This window comes from Rhinolophus sinicus, linkage group LG10 (assembly GCF_036562045.2).
Source record: "Rhinolophus sinicus isolate RSC01 linkage group LG10, ASM3656204v1, whole genome shotgun sequence".
NCBI classification, from domain to species: domain Eukaryota; kingdom Metazoa; phylum Chordata; class Mammalia; order Chiroptera; family Rhinolophidae; genus Rhinolophus; species Rhinolophus sinicus.
In genome coordinates this window covers 67,082,433-67,100,203 of record NC_133759.1, presented here as the reverse complement: position 1 = coordinate 67,100,203, position 17,771 = coordinate 67,082,433, and the positions used below count along the sequence as shown (strand labels likewise).

Sequence of the window (17,771 nt, the reverse complement as noted above, 5' to 3'; positions counted from 1 at the left end):
TCCTGGTTAGCAGTCTGCTGTCAACAGCAGAGAATTCAGGTTTCCTGCTTCCATCCTGCTTATCTACTGACCCGTTTCTTGCTGATAAGCAGCCAACTACTAAAAAAAATAATTAGTAATGTGGTCGCTGAGACATAAGTGTGCACATGCACACATGTACACACAAACACACATGCACAAACATGCACATGTACGTAAGCATACGCAAACATGCATGCACACCCAAACATGTGCATGTACACACACACATGCACACACACACAGAAGTTGTAAAGAATTATTGCCAATAAATTAAATCCAGCACTTATAGCTGATGGAAAATCATAGATGATGACCAGCTATAGAAAGAGGACTCATCAGTGTGACAAACTGCATCTGCCTCAAACTAAGTAAAACACAAGATGTGTTGATGGTATACGCACTACTACTACAGTCAAAACAAGGTGAGAACGCCTATCTTCACCATATTGGTTGACATAGGTTTCGAAATTATAGACAACATAATGGAAATAAAAAATAAATCTCTCTGCTTTAGAATAAAGAAAATTAAATGCTTATATTTGTGCATTTGATGACTGTAAAAACAATGTGATGCTCTGCAAGATTAAAAATGAATTAATGTTTAAAAACCAGCAGCTTGCAGTCATCCAGAAATAAATAAAATAGGTATAAATCTAATGAGAAAAATGAAATAAGTACATATGCAGAATGCACACATATACACACACTGAACACAAACCCTAACACTAGACAAAGGAAGTTCCCTACATATATAAGTCAGAGAGCCTACAGTGCTCCCAGGTGAGGAAAACAACTCTGTGATGGTGTCAATACTCTTCAAATCAATGAGAAAGCTAATGATATTCCAGTAAAAACTATAAAACAGTCTTGCTATTGTCTTGGAAACACGACAACCAAGTCCTAGAGTTGTTTTTATTTCCTAAATAAATGGGAAAATATTTATAAAACCACTTAGAAAAAGAAGAAAGACCATTTTCTATAATGCACATAAAAAACAAATAATATGTTAAAATAATTCAGACGGTGAATCATAGTATTCAAAATTTGAAGAATCAGTAGAGAACACTAAATAGAGTCCCTGTTAAATGCACAGATTTAATATATGTGTCATGCACGGTGTCATGCGGGGTCTCTGGTCCCGCTCCCCACATAAAAACGCAGGATATGGTGAGGCCAAAAAGGAACACCCACGGAGCCATAGATAGTGGAGTCATACCACTATACTCTCGCTGGCGGCTGGGTTGGAGAAACAGGAAGCAGGAGCCACACTGTTCGCAACCCTCATTGCACCGCTTGCAGGCTCAGCCACCATCCTCTTGCTAGCCCCCATTTTTCTGTTAGCGAAGCCATGACAGTTATATTAGTGGCCAATGGCTCACTGGTTACAGCTGACGGCCAACTAGCCACAGCTGATGGCCATCCAGTCACAGTTGATGGCCATTTACTACCTGAGCCAGCACCTCTCTATGTGAGGCCAAGAGCCTGAAAACTGCTTTCTGGGGCTGTGTCCCCACAGGAGTTATACCACTATAGTCTCACGGGCAGCTGGTTGGAGACACAGGAAGCAGGAGTCACACTATCCTCAACCTGCCGTCCACTTCTCTCTGCCAACCAACCTCACTCGCTAACTGCAATCCACTCTTGCTAGCTCAGCCACCATCTTCTTGCTAGCCCCCATTTTTTGCTAGCGTAGCCACAACAGTTACATTAGTGACCAATGGCTCACTGGTTACAGCTGACAGCCAACTAGCCACAGCTGACGGCCATTTGCTACTCAAGTGAACACCTTTCCACTTGAGGGCGAGAGCCGGGAAATTGCACTCCTGGTTCTGTCCCCACACTCTACCCCTACAAGGTCTCACCTCACAATCTACGCGACAAGCGTCTTCTACGAGAGGCCCTGTGCGAGGAGCCCGGAGGTGAATGCAATATCCTGGACACAGCCAGGCTCTCTGGGCACAGCCAGGGTTTCTCAGGGCACCACCAGTCCTTCTGGGCACAGCCAGACTTCCTGGGCTTCTTAGGGCCCAACCAGTCTCCCCAGGCACAGCCAGGGCCTTTCAGGGCACCGCCATTCTCTCTGGGCACAGCCAGACTTCCTGGGCTCAGCCATGTTTCTCAGGTCACTGCCACCCTCTCTGGGCACAGCCAGACTTCCTGGACACAGCCAGGGCCTCTCAGGGTACGGCCAGTATTTCTGGGCACGGCCAGTATTTCTGGGCACAGCCAGTCTTCCTGGGCACAGCAAGGGCCTCTCACATATTCTCGACAGCAGCCACTCAAGACACAAAAGCAAACATCCTCCAGTTCCACTTGTCGTGCGGGAGACCCTGTTCGCTGCGCCATTTGTCGTGCGCGGAGGCCTTCTCGCCACGCCATCTTTCAGGCGGGGCGGCCTGCGGGGTCTCTGCTCCCGCTCCCCACACAAGAACGCAGGATATGGTGAGGCCGAAAAGGAACACCCACGGAGCCATAGGTAGGGGAACCATACCACCACGGTCTCACTGGAGGCTGGGCCCACCGGACGCCGACCTGCCGTCCGCCTGTCCGCCTTTCCACCAACCGACCGACCGACGACTCTCCTCCACTCTCTCGACTCTGTTCCTCTCTCTCTCGGCTCTCCTCTTCCGCTCTCCTCGGCCCTCCTCTTCTGCTCTCCTCGGCAATCGCAGCAGTTATACCAGCGGCCAATTGGCTAACCAGCCACAGCCTACGGCCAATCAGCCACAGCCGACGGCCATTCACCACCCGAGCCAGCACCCCTTCAGGTGAGGCCAAGAGCCTGTAAACCACTCCCCGGGGCTCTGTCCCCCAACACTACATGGTGGTATGTTCCCAAGCAAACAGTCAAGCGGTCCATTAAATTAGGGATGGAAGGCAATTCCCCATAGTCCATAGTCATTTGCCAGGGCTGTCCTGGGGGTGAGGGATGACCTTGACCTCACCCTCATCTCCCACAAAGGACTCAGCAAGCGTTTCCTCCTGGGACTACAAGTCCTGCATCCAGGCTGCCTCAGCAAGCACTTCCCAGCCCACAGGGCCACAACGACCTTCGCTTTCTCTGGTCTATGCTGGTTGGGGAACCATGTTTTCCCACCCATCCACGGGGGTCCAGCTGCTCCTCCTGGTCTTCCTGAGACTGAGTGTTCATACACACAAACTGCTGCATCGCCCTTCGGAGAACTTTGGTTGGCACCGTACCCTGCTCGCTGCGCCATTTGTCATGCAGGGTGTCATGTGGGGTCTCTAGTTCCACTCCCCACATAAGAATGCAGGATATGGTGAGGCCAAAAAGGAACACCCACGGAACCATAGATAGGGGAGTCACTATATTCTCGCTGGTGGCTGGGTTGGAGACACAGGAAGCCGGAGCCACACTGTCCGCAACCTGCCATCCACTTTTGTCTGCCAACCAACCTCATTTGCTAGCTACAATTCGCTGTGCTAACTGCAATCCACTTCTGCTTGCTCAGACACCATCTCCTTTCTAGCCCCCATTTTCTGCTGGCATAGCCACGACAGTTACATTAGTGCCCAATGGCTCACTGGTTACAGCTGACTGCCAACTAGCCACAGCTGATGGCCATTTACTACCCGAGTGAGCACCTTTCCACGTGAGGGTGAGAGCCGGGAAACTGCACTCCTGGCTCTGTCCCCACAATATGAAAACTGTTACAGAAGAGGAGGGTCCTTCTCGGGGAGAAGTCTGAGCTTGGTTTCCACACTGGGGATCAAACCCAGGCCTTGGGGAGTAACACTGGGAATCTTAGCCGCTACGTTACTGGAGGACAGGCCCTCCTTGGCACAGTGTCCAGGTTCTTGGTATCTCGACCAAAAAATTGAACGAGACACAGAGGTAAAGTGGTGAGAGAAAAGTTTATTATTAGAGATAGTACGCTTCAAAGAATTAGGAGCTGGCTGAGCACAAAGAAAAGTGGCTCAAGGCCGTTATTGGAAGAAAAAGTAACTCCAAAAGGTTTGGAGTGGGCCCTGAGCAAAAGCAAGGCTCAAAGGGCTCAAATCTCAAGACTCAAGGTGGTAGTATTAGGAGAAAAAGCACACTACAAAGAGTTTGGAGCGGGCCAAGCAAAATAATTTGCTCAAAAGGCTGTGGCTGGCGAGAACTTGGGTTTTCATCTTTTTTTTCTCTAGGATGGATTGTTCCCCTGTGGGCCCGGGACCATTTGATTGATGCCTGTGATTGATAAGGGATTACTACCTCATTCTCTTAGACTGCTCATGTCCCTTCCCAGAGTTCAGTCTGTTATAATGATATTAATGAACTACCAGGCATATGTATGATATTATAATGATGGTATCATGAGGCTAGGGTGAGATGGGGGTCGTGGTGTCCTTCTACTGTGCAGATGTGAGGGACTGGTCCAATTTAGCTCATTTTCTCAGAGTGGTTAATTCTTAGGGCAGATAAGGGAAGAATTCCAGAGGTCTCCAGGCAATGCTCCTGGTAGATTGTGTGGGACATGCAGGAATGTAGATACCCCATTTCTATCTCTAACTGCCTGCCTGACTTCTCCTAAGAGACGTGATCTTCATAAATCTCTGTGAGGAGTTGAGAGCTGGGGGGTCTCTTCTGTATCTGCTTCAAGCTGAGAAGGGGGGCAGAGCTGTCCCTACCTACTGGGGATTCATGAAACTCATCCTATCTGTTCTTAAATAAAAAGGGGGGGTCAAGGGGCTGTCTGGTGGCTCACGTGGTTGGAGCGCCGTGCTCCTAAAGCTGCCAGGTCGCCAATTTGATTCCCACATCGGCTAGTGAGCTGCACCTTCTAGAGCTAAAATTGTGAACAACAGCTCTCCCTGGAGTTGGGCTGCCATGAGCAGCCGGAGGTTGGTGGCGTGAGCTGCCGCGGGCTGCTAAGTGCTGTCATGGACTACCATTTGCTGCCATGAGCGGCTGGTGGCCAGCTTGAGTGGCCCACCCGACGACTGGTGATCAACTGCTTCAGGAACAGACTGCCTCAGCCGGGGTGAGCACAAGGCTCATAATACCAGCATGGGCCAGGGAGTTGTGTCCTACATAACTAGACTGAGAAACAATGGCTTGAACTGGAGTGGTGTGGGGGAAGAGTGGCAGGGGGAAGGCAGAAGAAAGGGGGGGAAAAAAGAAGAGGGGGTATCATATCTGTTTTGGTCGGGGTGCACTGGAAGCCTCGCTGGGACATAACTCCTATCCTGATGAGACAGTTTAGTATGTTGCTAGGTCTACAGGGGGGTCTCTGGTGTAATAAACAAAAAGCAGCCATATCCTGAAACTCTAGGTTCTGGAATGTCTTCTTCACTCCAGGACAAAGATATGAGAATACGCCTTGAGGTTAATAAATTATCTCAAATCCCTTTTGGCTGGACAAAGGAGCAGATCTGATAGATAGGAATGGCTTATTTCGTTAATCCCTTCAGGATGGGCAAACAGGACACACCTGATAGATGAATTCCATTAGAAGGCTCCAGCCCCCTTCACCAAGCAGACAAGGGAAGGTATAAAAGTAAGAGCTTTTGGGCCAGCCCAGTGGCTTAGGTCATTGGAGTTCCGTTCTCCTAACACCGAAGGCTGCTGGTTCGATTCCCACATGGGCCAGTGGGCTCTCAACCAGGTTACCGGTTCAACTCCCTGAATCCCGCAAGGGATGGTAGGCTGTGCCCCCTGCAACTAACAATGGCAACGAGACCTGGAGCTGAACAGCGCCCTCCACAATTAAGATTGAAAGGACAACAACTTGACTTGGAAAAAGTCCTGGAAGTACACAAAGCCCTGTTCCCCTTCCCCAATTAAAAAAAAGAAAGAACTTTTGCTTCAGTTACTGGGCTTCCCAGTTTCATGTGCCCCCTCCCATGAGGGAGATGCAAACCCTTCTCCTGCTTTTAATAAACTATCTTCCTTTACAACTCTTTGCCTCTCCTAGGTCCGCGTTTCCATTCTTCCATCTCAAGAGACATGATCCCGGCCCACACCCAGAAATTGCTGGCAGATTCTACATTACTGACAGCCCCTAGATGAGGGGAGACAGATGTTAGTTAATAAATTAAAAATGCTAATAAAAATAAATAAATAAATTTTTACAAAGCGCTGGCTCCAGGAGTTGGACTCAAGCCCAATTATCTAACTTTACCCAAAGGTTAAGTATGGACTGGCCTAGAGGAGTGTTAAAACCCATTTGGTCTCCGGGATGGCATTTATTCATCCAAGAGTTAGGTCTGGAGTGGCCTGGGGGAATGTTGGACTACAATGAGTATGGCTCGCAGGCTTTTAAGTAGTTGTTAAGCAGGAGTGAGAGACTTTCTATGATTCAGGCCAGGAGCAATCTTTACTTTAGAACTAAGAAACTGATTAGAAGAGTGATTAAGACCAGGAGCTAAGGAGCTAAGAAACCAGGGAAAAGGAGACTTAAAATCCTATAGTGAGGGGGCTTAAAACTTCTATAGTGAGGGGGCTCTCCCAACTCAAAAACAGTTGACATGGAAATTCGTTGGACAAAGAAATAATTTGTCAATAACTGGTGTTAGGATAAGTGCATAATTATTCAGAAAGAATACAATAAATCATTGCTTCATAATCATACCCCAAAATCCCAGACTTCAACGAGTTCAATGAAAGTTAATCAAATAAAACTATTTTTCATGTTTTAAACTATTAGAGAATTTTATAAGCATAAAATCAGTGGAAGAATCTACGGAATAATGTTAATGTGTTTTATTCTATAACTTAAAAAAAAATTCCTGTACAACAATAAAAAGCCATGAAAAAAAAGAAAATGCAAAACACAACTAGAGACAAACATGGCAGATATGTATTCATAGCTCTAATGCATCTTTGGAGCAAAAATTAATATAAGACCTGCTCTTATATATTTTGCATCTTAGGTGCAAAAAGACAACAGGCCCACTGACAGGCACAGATTAACTTTATGAAGGAAGCTAAAGATGTGACTGTAGCAGCAAGGGGCTACGTTTTAAGTGGCCACAGAATTTGGGTGTTGAATACGCATTCACCATGCACACTGAGACAGAGTTGAGGCAGCAAAACACTATTTATTAAGTGAAGCAATGAGTAAAATAGACAGAATAAAGCAAAGTAAGACAAAGAGCAACAGGGAGTTCTCACCACCCCAAGAGTGTTTCCAAGGCGCTGGGGAACCGAGACAGCATCTTGGCTTCAAGTGTGTCCGGCGAGTGTCCCTGTTGGAGAGTTCCAACGAAGGCTCCCCCAGGACACTAATTATATCGGGTTTTTTCCAACAGATTACCAGTCTGGAAAGAATGCTAGGCTATAACGATTACAATAAGCAAGCATGGGGACAATGAATCAAGTTTCAGGGTAATTATCTAGGGTAGAAGGCAGGGGACATAATTTCTGCCGTTTCACAATGTACATGAGGTTACTATGGCCACAGAGCAACCTACATGATCCTATTAATGTGTTCCACCGACGGGTCAGCTATTGTTCAACCAGGGGGGCTGGCAAGGCCTTCTTGAGTGTACTTCTGCTAATGGGGGAGTCAATGTCCGGGTGGCACGGGGACAGAGCGTTCCCCTGATGCAACGAGTGGAAGGCACAAAGGAACACCTACCTCACATTATATTTACTGTACAGTGACTTCCGCCAGGGCTCACTTAGTTATGAAATTTTTTATGCTCATGCCATCTTGTGTGGTTATTTTCAGTCTCCTGAGCTTGTCAGGTTTAATATGTGGCCCCTTTTCCATCCACATAATGGATACCAATACATTCAAAAAGTTTCAGTGTCACAAAAAATAAATCAATTAAATTTAATCATCTTAGGCCAGAATTACCAGAAGTATAAATGTGTGTGTGTGTTTATTTATATTGAGAGAGAGCTGTGAGTGTCCTGTAAGAGACTGTTAGGTAAGGACTGCCTCTTTAAGGTTAAGATAGGGTTAACAGCCCTGGCAGCCCTGAGCTCAAGTAAGCATGAGAACTGCTACTTTAAAGTCAAGATAAGGTTAACAGCCTTGAGCTTACACTAACCTAATGGCCTAATTGTTAGTTCCAGGATGTGGGCATAGAGACCAGATGTTTTATCTCCTGCTATGGAGGCTTTTGTAGCTACTCCCTAAGACTTTGAAAAATTACTGAATACCTTCGTTATGTGAGAATTGTAGTTCATTTTGTACTCCCTAAGACTTTGGAAAATTACTGAGTGCCTTAGAGATGCTATAAAAACCCTGAGCTTTGTAGGCTAGGGGTCCTTGTTAAAACCCGCTGCGTCGGGCAGAGACGGGGACCCCAGCTAGCTGGAAATAAACCTCGCTGTGTGACTTGCATTATCGTGTGTGTCCTCTGTCTGTCTGAGGGGTGGACGATTCCAGGACTTAACATTTGGGGGCTCCTCCGGGATCTCCCCCTTCAGGGAAACAGACAACTTCCGATACCGAGGTTTACATAGGGAACCGCGGTAAGAGGTCTGGCCACCTCTGACCGCAGGAACTCTGAAACAGGGCTCCCCGGTCTTAATCAGGGAGGGCTGAAACAGGCCCTCAGCCAGAGGCTGAAACAGGTCTCTGCTTGGTCTGGTTTTTGCTTGGTTTGGTTTTTATTGAGAATTCTCACAGGAAGGGAAGGAGCAGAAGCTCCAATTCTGGAAGTCGTGGGAGACGTCCCCGATGAGAAGGTGGTCCGCAGTGGATGCCGTTCGGATGGGCCCTGGGTAAGGATCCTGAGTGTGGTGTGATTGAAATGGCGCCTGTGGACGTGGTGTGGTTGACCGGCTGGTGGGTGTTGAAAAGTCCTGTGCGAAGTTGTGTATTTTCTGGCATTGTGTTTTCGGTCCTTTCTTTTGTCTTTTCCTGGTTTCTCTTTATAACCATTATGGGACAGACTCAAGTAACACCTAAGACTCTGTTCCTGAACCATTTTCCTGAGATCCGCGCCAAAGCTCGTGATTATGGCGTGGAAGTGAAAAAAGGTAAGTTTAATACCTTCTGCTCTGCAGAGTGGCCTACTTTTAATGTGGGCTGGCCCCCCCCCAGGGGACTTTTTCCCTAGACATCATTAAGAAGGTCCGAGAGATTGTTAATCGGCGCCATCTGGACCAATATCCCTACATTCTGATATGGCAAGCCTTAGTAGAAAGTCCTCCCTCCTGGCTTAAACCCTTTGTCCCCGATAAGCCGGACGATCCCCTTAAGGTCCTGACTGTTTCGGGACCCTCTTGCCAGCCGGCAGGGCCCACGGCTAGCCCAGAACCCCCGGAAAAGCCGGCCCAAAAACCCATCCTACAGGAAGGGTCAAGCATATATCCTTCTTTGATATACCTAGATTTTGAAGAGAACCCCCCCGTTACGCGCCTGTGGCGCCCCTCCAGCCTGAGGCCGCCGACGCTTCCGAGCTTCCCCATTCTACAGCTCCCTCTACCCCGGCTCCCCCTGCCCCAGCCCAAGGACCTGCGAGAGGATTAAGGTCTCGTAGACACCGGGAAGAAACCCCAGAGGAGGAGCCGTCCTCCTCCACCTCCGCGGGGGCGCCAATTCTCCCCGTGCGAGCCCTAGGAGGGACTGGTCCAGATGGGGAGCATGCATACCAGTATTGGCCCCTTTCAAGCAGTGATTTGTACAACTGGAAGGCCCAAAACCCTTTTTCTGAGGACCCGAAAGGTTTAACTGACCTGTTCGAGTCTGTCATGCACATGCACAGTCCCACTTGGGATGATTGCCAGCAGCTTCTTAAGACTTTATTCACCACCAAAGAGCGCGAGTGGATCCTCACCTAGGCCAGAAAGAATGTCCCCGGCGACAACGGACGGCCAACGACTCTACCGAACCTGATCGACGAGCGCTTTCCCCCTGAACAGACCAGATTGGGATTATGGGAACGTGGAAGGTAGGAAGCGTCTCCGAGTTTACCGCCAGACTCTTATGGCAGGTCTCCGAGCGGCAGCACGCCGACCCACCAATCTGGCCAAAGTAAAGGCTATAGTGCAAGGGGAAAATGAAAGCCCCGCCGTGTTTTTGGAGCGCCTCTATGATGCTTATAGGCAGTACACCCCATTAGATCCCCTGGCAGAGGAGAACCATTCGGCTGTAATTATGTCCTTTATAAACCAGGCTGCCCCAGATATAATAAAGAAATTATATAAACAGGAGGGACTGGGAGAGATGTCTATTAGGGATTTGATGAAAATAGCGGAAAGAGTTTTCAACACTCGAGAGACTCCCGAAGAAAGGGAAGATAGAATTAGGAAAGAAAATCAGGAATTACAGGAACGAATCAGGAAGGAAGACAGAGAACATCAGAGTAGGGAGAATAGGAAGCAGCAGAGGGAGATGGTCAAGATCTTGTTGGCAGGTGTACAAAGCACAGTCAGGGACAGACCGAATCCGGCCGGGCCAGCCCGACTGTGGAGACCGTGCCCTCAACTGGATAGGAGACAATGTGCCTACTGTAAAGAATATGGACATTGGAAGAGGGAGTGCCCCAAGCTCCAGGGCCAGACCGGGCAAAACGCACGAGTTCTGCTGGCAGGAATGGACAGTGATTAGAGGGGACAGGACTCGGATCCCCTCCCCAAGTCTTGGGTAACTGCATATGTGGAGGGGAAGCCAGTAAGATTCATGGTAGATACAGGAGCTCAGTACTTAGTTTTAAACAAGCATATGGAGCCCTTATCTCAGAAGACCAGTTTGGTGCAGGGGGCAACTGGGTCTAAGGCTTATCGGTGGACCAGTAAGCGCCAAGTGGACTTAGGCCGCCACCAAGTTACCCACTCCTTCCTGGTTATCCCTGAGTGCCTTGCCCCCTTATTGGGGCGTGATCTCCTGAATAAGATCAAGGCCCAAATCCATTTTGAGCCGGATGGCATCAAGGTATTGGATGGCCAGGGACAGCCCCTCCATATTTTGACCCTGTCTCTTGCGGATGAACATCGCCTGTTTGCCCTGCAAGACAAACCCTACAACCTTCCCCCTCCAGGATGGCCCCATGAGATGGACTATTGGGTTAAAACGTACCCTCAGGCGTGGGCAGAAAAGGCGGGTGTAGGTCGAGCGGTCCGCCAAGCACCAGTAGTGGTCGAACTTAAAGCCTCGGCCCAACCTATCCGGATCCGCCAGTACCCCATGTCCTCTGAAGCGCGAAAAGGGATTGCCCCACACATTACCCGTCTCCTGGAAGCTGGAATACTAAAACCTTGCCATTCTGCTTGGAACACCCCACTCCTCCCCATTAAGAAACCGGGGGGAAACGATTATAGGCCAGTCCAGGACCTGAGGGAAGTAAATAAGAGGGTTGAAGACATCCACCCCACGGTCCCTAACCCATATACCTTACTAAGTCATTTACCCCCTTCACATATATGGTATTCTACCTTAGACCTAAAAGATGCATTTTTTAGCATAGCCCTGGCACCTAGCAGCCAACATATTTTTGCCTTCGAATGGCATGATACCAGTACGGGAACCCCCAGGCAGCTGACCTGGACTAGACTACCGCAAGGCTTCAAGAACTCTCCAACTTTGTTTAATAAAGCCCTAAATCAGGATTTGGACTCGTTTCGCCAGAGCCATACTTCAGTTACGCTCCTGCCGTATGTAGATGACTTGCTCCTGGCGGCCCCCTCCGAAGCCGAATGCCGGCAGGCCACTGGAGACTTCCTCCAAGAGCTGGGGCAGCTGGGCTATCGGGCCAGTGCAAAGAAGGCTCAAATATGCAGGCAAACAGTCACCTACCTGGGATATAAGCTAAAAGCAGGAACTAGGTGGCTGACAGAGGCTATAAAAGAAACTATTCTAAGACTTCCAGTCCCGACATCAGCCCGGGAGGTCCGCGAGTTTTTAGGGACGACAGGCTACTGCCGGCTGTGGATTCTGGGGTATGCTGAAATAGCGAAGCCTCTGTATGAGGCAACCAAGGAGAAGGTCCCTTGGGCCTGGGGGTCAGACCAACAGAAGGCATATGATGAACTCAAGGTCGCCCTCTTAAGAGCCCCGGCCCTGGCATTGCCACACCCCTGAAGCCATTCACTCTCTTTGTTGATGAGAGAAAGGGAATAGCGAAAGGGGTACTAATGCAGCGCCTAGGGCCTTTGAAACATCTGGTTGCCTATTTATCTAAGAAGCTAGATCCAGTTGCAGCAGGATGGCCCCCATGCTTAAGGATTATCGCGGCAGTAGCCCTAATGGTGAAAGATGCAGACAAACTCACTTTCAGGCAACATCTGAAGGTGGTAACCCCCCATGCTATAGAGGGGGTCCTGAAATATCCCCCTGGTAGGTGGATGACCAATGCCCGCCTAACCCATTACCAAGGACTCTTGCTAGATGCACCCCGAATCGTCTTTGCTGAACCCACTGCTTTGAATCCAGCCACCCTGCTGCCGACCCCGGATCTGGAGGCTCCTCTGCATGATTGCCAAGAGATCATGGCAGAAGTCACCCAGGTGCGCCCCGACCTCCAGGACGCCGCACTACCTAACAGTGAGTTGGTGTGGTATACTGATGGAAGCAGCTTCATTATAGACGGTGTGCGGAGGGCGGGCACGGCAGTGGTAGACCAAGGTGGGAGCATTATTTGGAGTGCCTCGCTTTCCCCGGGGACCTCAGCCCAGAAGGCCGAACTGATCGCACTGGCGGAAGCGCTGGAATGGGCAAAAGAGAGACAAGTAACTGTCTACACCGATAGCCGCTATGCTTTTGGCACTGTCCATGTGCATGGCGCTATCTATCGGGAGAGAGGCTTTGTTACAGCGGAAGGAAAAGTTCTGCGCAATCTTCCTGAGACACAGAGACTGCTGATGGCCGTGCAAATGCCCCGGGCAGTTGCAGTCGTCCACGTCCCCGGGCACCAGACTGCCCGGACTCCAGAAGCTGAAGGAAACCGGCGAGCAGATGAAGCCGCCAAGATAGCGGCAATGGCTTCACCAGCATCAGCTTTAGCCCTTAACCTACCTACACCCGAGCTCCCGCACCTACCCCCGCGACCTGACTACACTCCAGAAGACCTGCAATGGATCCAGAGCCACCACTGTCCAGAGTCTGATCAGCAAGGGTGGCATCGGGATACAGAACGAAGATTGATACTGCCAGCACACCTAGGACTGATCCTTCTTTCCAACCTGCACCAAGCCACCCACTTGGGAAAGCAGAAGTTGCTGACAATTCTCGAGTCCGCCTGCCTCCGGTTTCCCCGACAAACAGCTCAGATCCAAGAGATCGTAGATCGGTACATTGGGTGCCAGGCTATGAAACCCAGTAAAAAAGGACCCCAACATACAGGCACGAGGATACGGGGAAGAGCGCCGGGACGGAGTTGGGAAGTGGATTTCACTGAGGTAAAGCCGGGGAAGTTTGGGTATAAGTACTTACTAGTAATGGTTGACACATTTTCAGGCTGGGTCGAAGCCTTCCCCATGAAACGGGAAACTTCCCAAGTTGTTGCTAAGGTGTTACTAAAAGAAATTTTTCCCAGATATGGGGTCCCCAAAGTTTTAGGCTCCGATAACTACACAGCTTTCATCAGTAAAGTCCTATAAGGGCTAGCCCGAGCTATAGGGACCAATTGGAAGTTACATTGTGAATATAATCCCCAGAGCTCAGGGCAAGTAGAGAGAATGAATCGGACTTTGAAGGAGACTTTATCCAAACTGGCCATCGAGACTGGCGGAGACTGGGTGACCCTCTTACCTTATGCCATTTTCCAGGTCCAGAACTCACCATATGTGCATGGTCTGACACCTTTCGAAATTCTATAAGGGGCACTACCCCCCATTATTGCCCAGACTCTCTCAGATCATGATCCCAATGTGGCCCCAAGTTATCTGGCCAGTTTAAAAGCTCTGCAAAGGGTCCAGCATGAGATATGGCCCCTAGTGCGTTCCCTGTATGAAGTTAAAGATGCACCAAACCCGGAACATGGCATCGTTCCGGGAGATTGGGTATGGGTAAAGAGACACATGTCCCGAACTCTGGAGGAAAGATGGAAAGGCCCTTATGTGGTTATTCTGGTTACCCCAACTGCTTTAAAGGTTGATGGCATCGGGCCTTGGGTCCATCACTCTCACGTGCGCCGAGCCAACCAGCTGGAGCAGACACAAGCTGAGGAATGGACTGCACGGCAGCACCCTGATAACCCTCTAAAGCTGCAACTCTTCAGACCTCGACGAAGCGTCAAGCCCCCTGTATCCGCCAACAATGGAGTGGCTGCTAGTCCTGCTTCTACTCAACATCTGGGAGAAGAGCCACGCGGGGATCAACCCACACCAACCCCATAAGCTAACCTGGACCCTAACGGACGGACAGACCCAAACAACCCTTAATAGCACTACCCATACTGCCCCAGTCAATACTTGGTGGCCAGACTTGTTTTTCGATATGCGTGACATTTTTGGCCTTAAACGTGGACAGCTGTATAACTACTCAGTCCGGTCCAAGTGAGCCTTGATCGTCACCTCTCAAGGACATAGTGCACAAGGGTTTTGGGCTTGTCCGGGGAACCTCAGAAACAATTGGAAAACCTGTGGTGGTCCAGACCGCTACTATTGTGGTAGCTGGAGTTGTGTCACCTCCTATGACGGGCCTCGACAGTGGGACGTTGGGAATAAAGATCTTGTCAAATTCTCCTTTAGGGACCCCCACAACCAGGTACCCCAGGTACGTGTCCAATTTAACCAAGACGTGGCACAGAAAGAGCGTGGTTGGTTGTCAGGATTAACTTGGGGGTTCCAATTAGATGTAGGTCGTTTGGCATGGATGGGCCCCCACCCCGGCGGTCTTCTGACTATTCGACTGTCGGTCGAAACAATTAGCACTCAGGTAGGTTCAAATAAAGTACTAGCCCCTCATCCCTACCAAGACCCCAGGGATATCAAGGGATACAGACACCACAAGAAAAGTCGAAGGAACCCAGCCCGAGACCCCTGTAATTCCTTCGACACCTGTTACACAGGCTACTGAAGACTCATTACGGAAGCTTAAGCGCACTATATATGAGGCCCTTAATGCCACCAGTCCTAACCTCACAACCTCCTGTTGGCTATGCTATGATATTAAGCCCCCGTTCTATAAGGCAATTGGGCTTAATGCCACTTACATCGCATCTAACAGTAAGAACCCCTCTCAATGTTCATGGGGAGATCGTAAAATTGGCTTAACCCTGCAACTAGTAAGCGGCAATGGAACCTGTCTAGGGAAAGTGCCCCGGGCTAAGCTAAGTCTATGTGCCTCCATAGACCGCACCCCTAGTTGGAAAAGTGACACCAAGTGGTTCATCCCCAATACTAATGGATGGTGGATATGTTCAAAAACTGGCCTCACCCCATGCCTATCTACCTCAGTCTTCAATGTCTCCAATGAATTCTGTGTCCTGGTAGCTGTATTGCCCCGTGTCCTCTATGACCCTGAAGAGAGTATATGTTTACATTGGGATAGTGACACAAGTGTAAGAAGTAAAAGAGCCCATCACTGCACTAACCATTGCCACTCTGTTCAGTTTGGGAATAGCCGGAGCCGGGACCGGCATAGCTTCCCTAGCTACTCAACAATCAGGAATGACCTCCCTGAGAGCGGCCATAGATGAAGATATAGAAAGACTAGAAACCTCTACTAGTCATTTAGAAAAGTCGCTCACCTCCCTATCCGAATAGAAGAGGACTTGATTTGTTGTTTCTCCAACAAGGTGGACTATGTGTTGCGCTGGGGGAAGAATGTAGTTTTTATGCTGACCATACTGGAGTAGTAAAAGAATCTATGGCAAAAGTTAGAGAAGGGCTAGCCAAGAGAAAACGTAAAAGAGAAGCTCAAGAAAACTGGTTTGAAACTTGGTTTAATAGATCCCCCTGGTTCACCATTTTAGTATCAACCTTAGTAGGCCCAATTCTTTTACTTGTGCTTATTTTAACCTTTGGTCCTTGCATATTAAACAAGCTTATTAATTTTGTAAAAGATCGTGTTAATACTGTCCAGCTCATGGTCCTCAGACAACAATATGAAAGAGTACCCGCCCCTGAAGACCTCAGCTGGCCCATAAATGAGCAAGATTCCTCATTATGAACAACAAACAGGGGGGAATGTAAGAGACTGTTAGCATAAGGACTGCCTCTTTAAGGTTAAGATAGGGTTAACAGCCCTGGCAGCCCTGAGCTCAAGTAAGCATGAGAACTGCTACTTTAAAGTCAAGATAAGGTTAACAGCCTTGAGCTTACACTAACCTAATGGCCTAATTGTTAGTTCCAGGATGTGGGCATAGAGACCAGATGTTTTATCTCCTGCTATGGAGGCTTTTGTAGCTACTCCCTAAGACTTTGAAAAATTACTGAATACCTTCGTTATGTGAGAATTGTAGTTCATTTTGTACTCCCTAAGACTTTGGAAAATTACTGAGTGCCTTAGAGATGCTATAAAAACCCTGAGCTTTGTAGGCTAGGGGTCCTTGTTAAAACCCGCTGCGTCGGGCAGAGACGGGGACCCCAGCTAGCTGGAAATAAACCTCGCTGTGTGACTTGCATTACCGTGTGTGTCCTCTGTCTGTCTGAGGGGTGGACGATTCCAGGACTTAACAGTCCAACAGTGGAAAGGGAACTCTCAGACAGTAGGAAAGCATATATATGTAAATACATATGTATGTATACACACTGTGTAAGTGCAATTTGTAAGGATAATCATTTATAGGGTATTTTTTTGGTGACTATCTCTGGGTATTATACATACTTCTAAATTTTTTTAATTTTTCATATTTTCTGCAGTGTATGTATTGCCTTTAATGAGAAACATATGGAAATACTCAGATAAAATAATTCTTATTTGACCACCAATATAATGTTAAAATAAAAAAATTGGACTACTTTATATTATCTGGGGACTTTCATATTAGTTCCCACATTTCTGTGGAGGAATTGCTGCTAGAGGAAATTTCTGATGAAATGCTCAAGAAGTCAGAGCTTCTGGAAGCCCATGTGAACTCAGGGCTCACTGTCTTCTTCCTGTGGACCTACAGCTCATTAGCTGTGGCAAATGTGTCTTCTGGGATGTTGTGGCTGTTTGCTTGCAGGCTGTGAAAGAATTCATGAGTCAGGTAGAAATACAGAATGAAGATTTATTAAAGTAAGAGGAGGATTGGGCGGACAGAGTCTGCTGGAAACTACCGCTCTGAATCTTCATCTCAAGTTTTTTATTTTCTAATCAGGATGTAAATTTCTTTGGCCTGTAGTGGAATTTTCTGTTGAGTTTGGCTTCATCAGTTGGGTTGGGGGTAGCTATAGTTAAGCTAGTTATTGCCACCTTTGCATATGTTGTATAGATTTAAGTTGGAGCCAGGAGTGGATCCCATACAGACGCAAAACCTCTCCCAAGTCACAGGGCCAGCATTGGGCTGAAGTAAATAACAGAAACACTAAAACTGGTCTGCACAGTAAATGAATATGAAGCAGGATCATTAACAGTTGGTGGAAAGGAAGCAGCGGATAGGAAGCGAAAAAAGAAAAAAGCTTTCAAAAAGTCCCAAGCTAAACTACACTTGTTAAATCAAGTTATTCCAGAGATCCAAATCTCAAAATAGAAAACTTAGTGCCATTACAATCCCTCTGTCTTAACTTGGGATGTGAGGGAAGAGACCGGCTTCCTCAGGAGCACTTCCAGGGCTTCTCATTCTGGACACTCCCATTGCCCCAGGAACCCCATGCAGAGACAATTCAGCATTCATTAATGGTCTGCAGCTTGCCTGCTGCCTTTGAAGTTTTTCACAATTGACCTTCTGATTTCTAAATATCCTCTTATAAATATACCGTG

The 17,771-nt window shown here is 48.2% G+C and overlaps 1 protein-coding gene across 1 annotated transcript; it reads left to right on the top strand.

Annotated features, from left to right (window-relative positions):
* The first annotated feature begins 8,865 nt into the window (after positions 1-8,865).
* Positions 8,866-13,522, top strand: LOC141567348 (uncharacterized). Its single transcript, XM_074314093.1, is given in 5 exon segments — positions 8,866-8,962; positions 9,043-9,283; positions 9,325-9,826; positions 9,828-11,997; positions 12,000-13,522. Coding segments are annotated over 5 exon segments (4,533 nt in total).
* Positions 13,523-17,771: the final 4,249 nt, after the last annotated feature.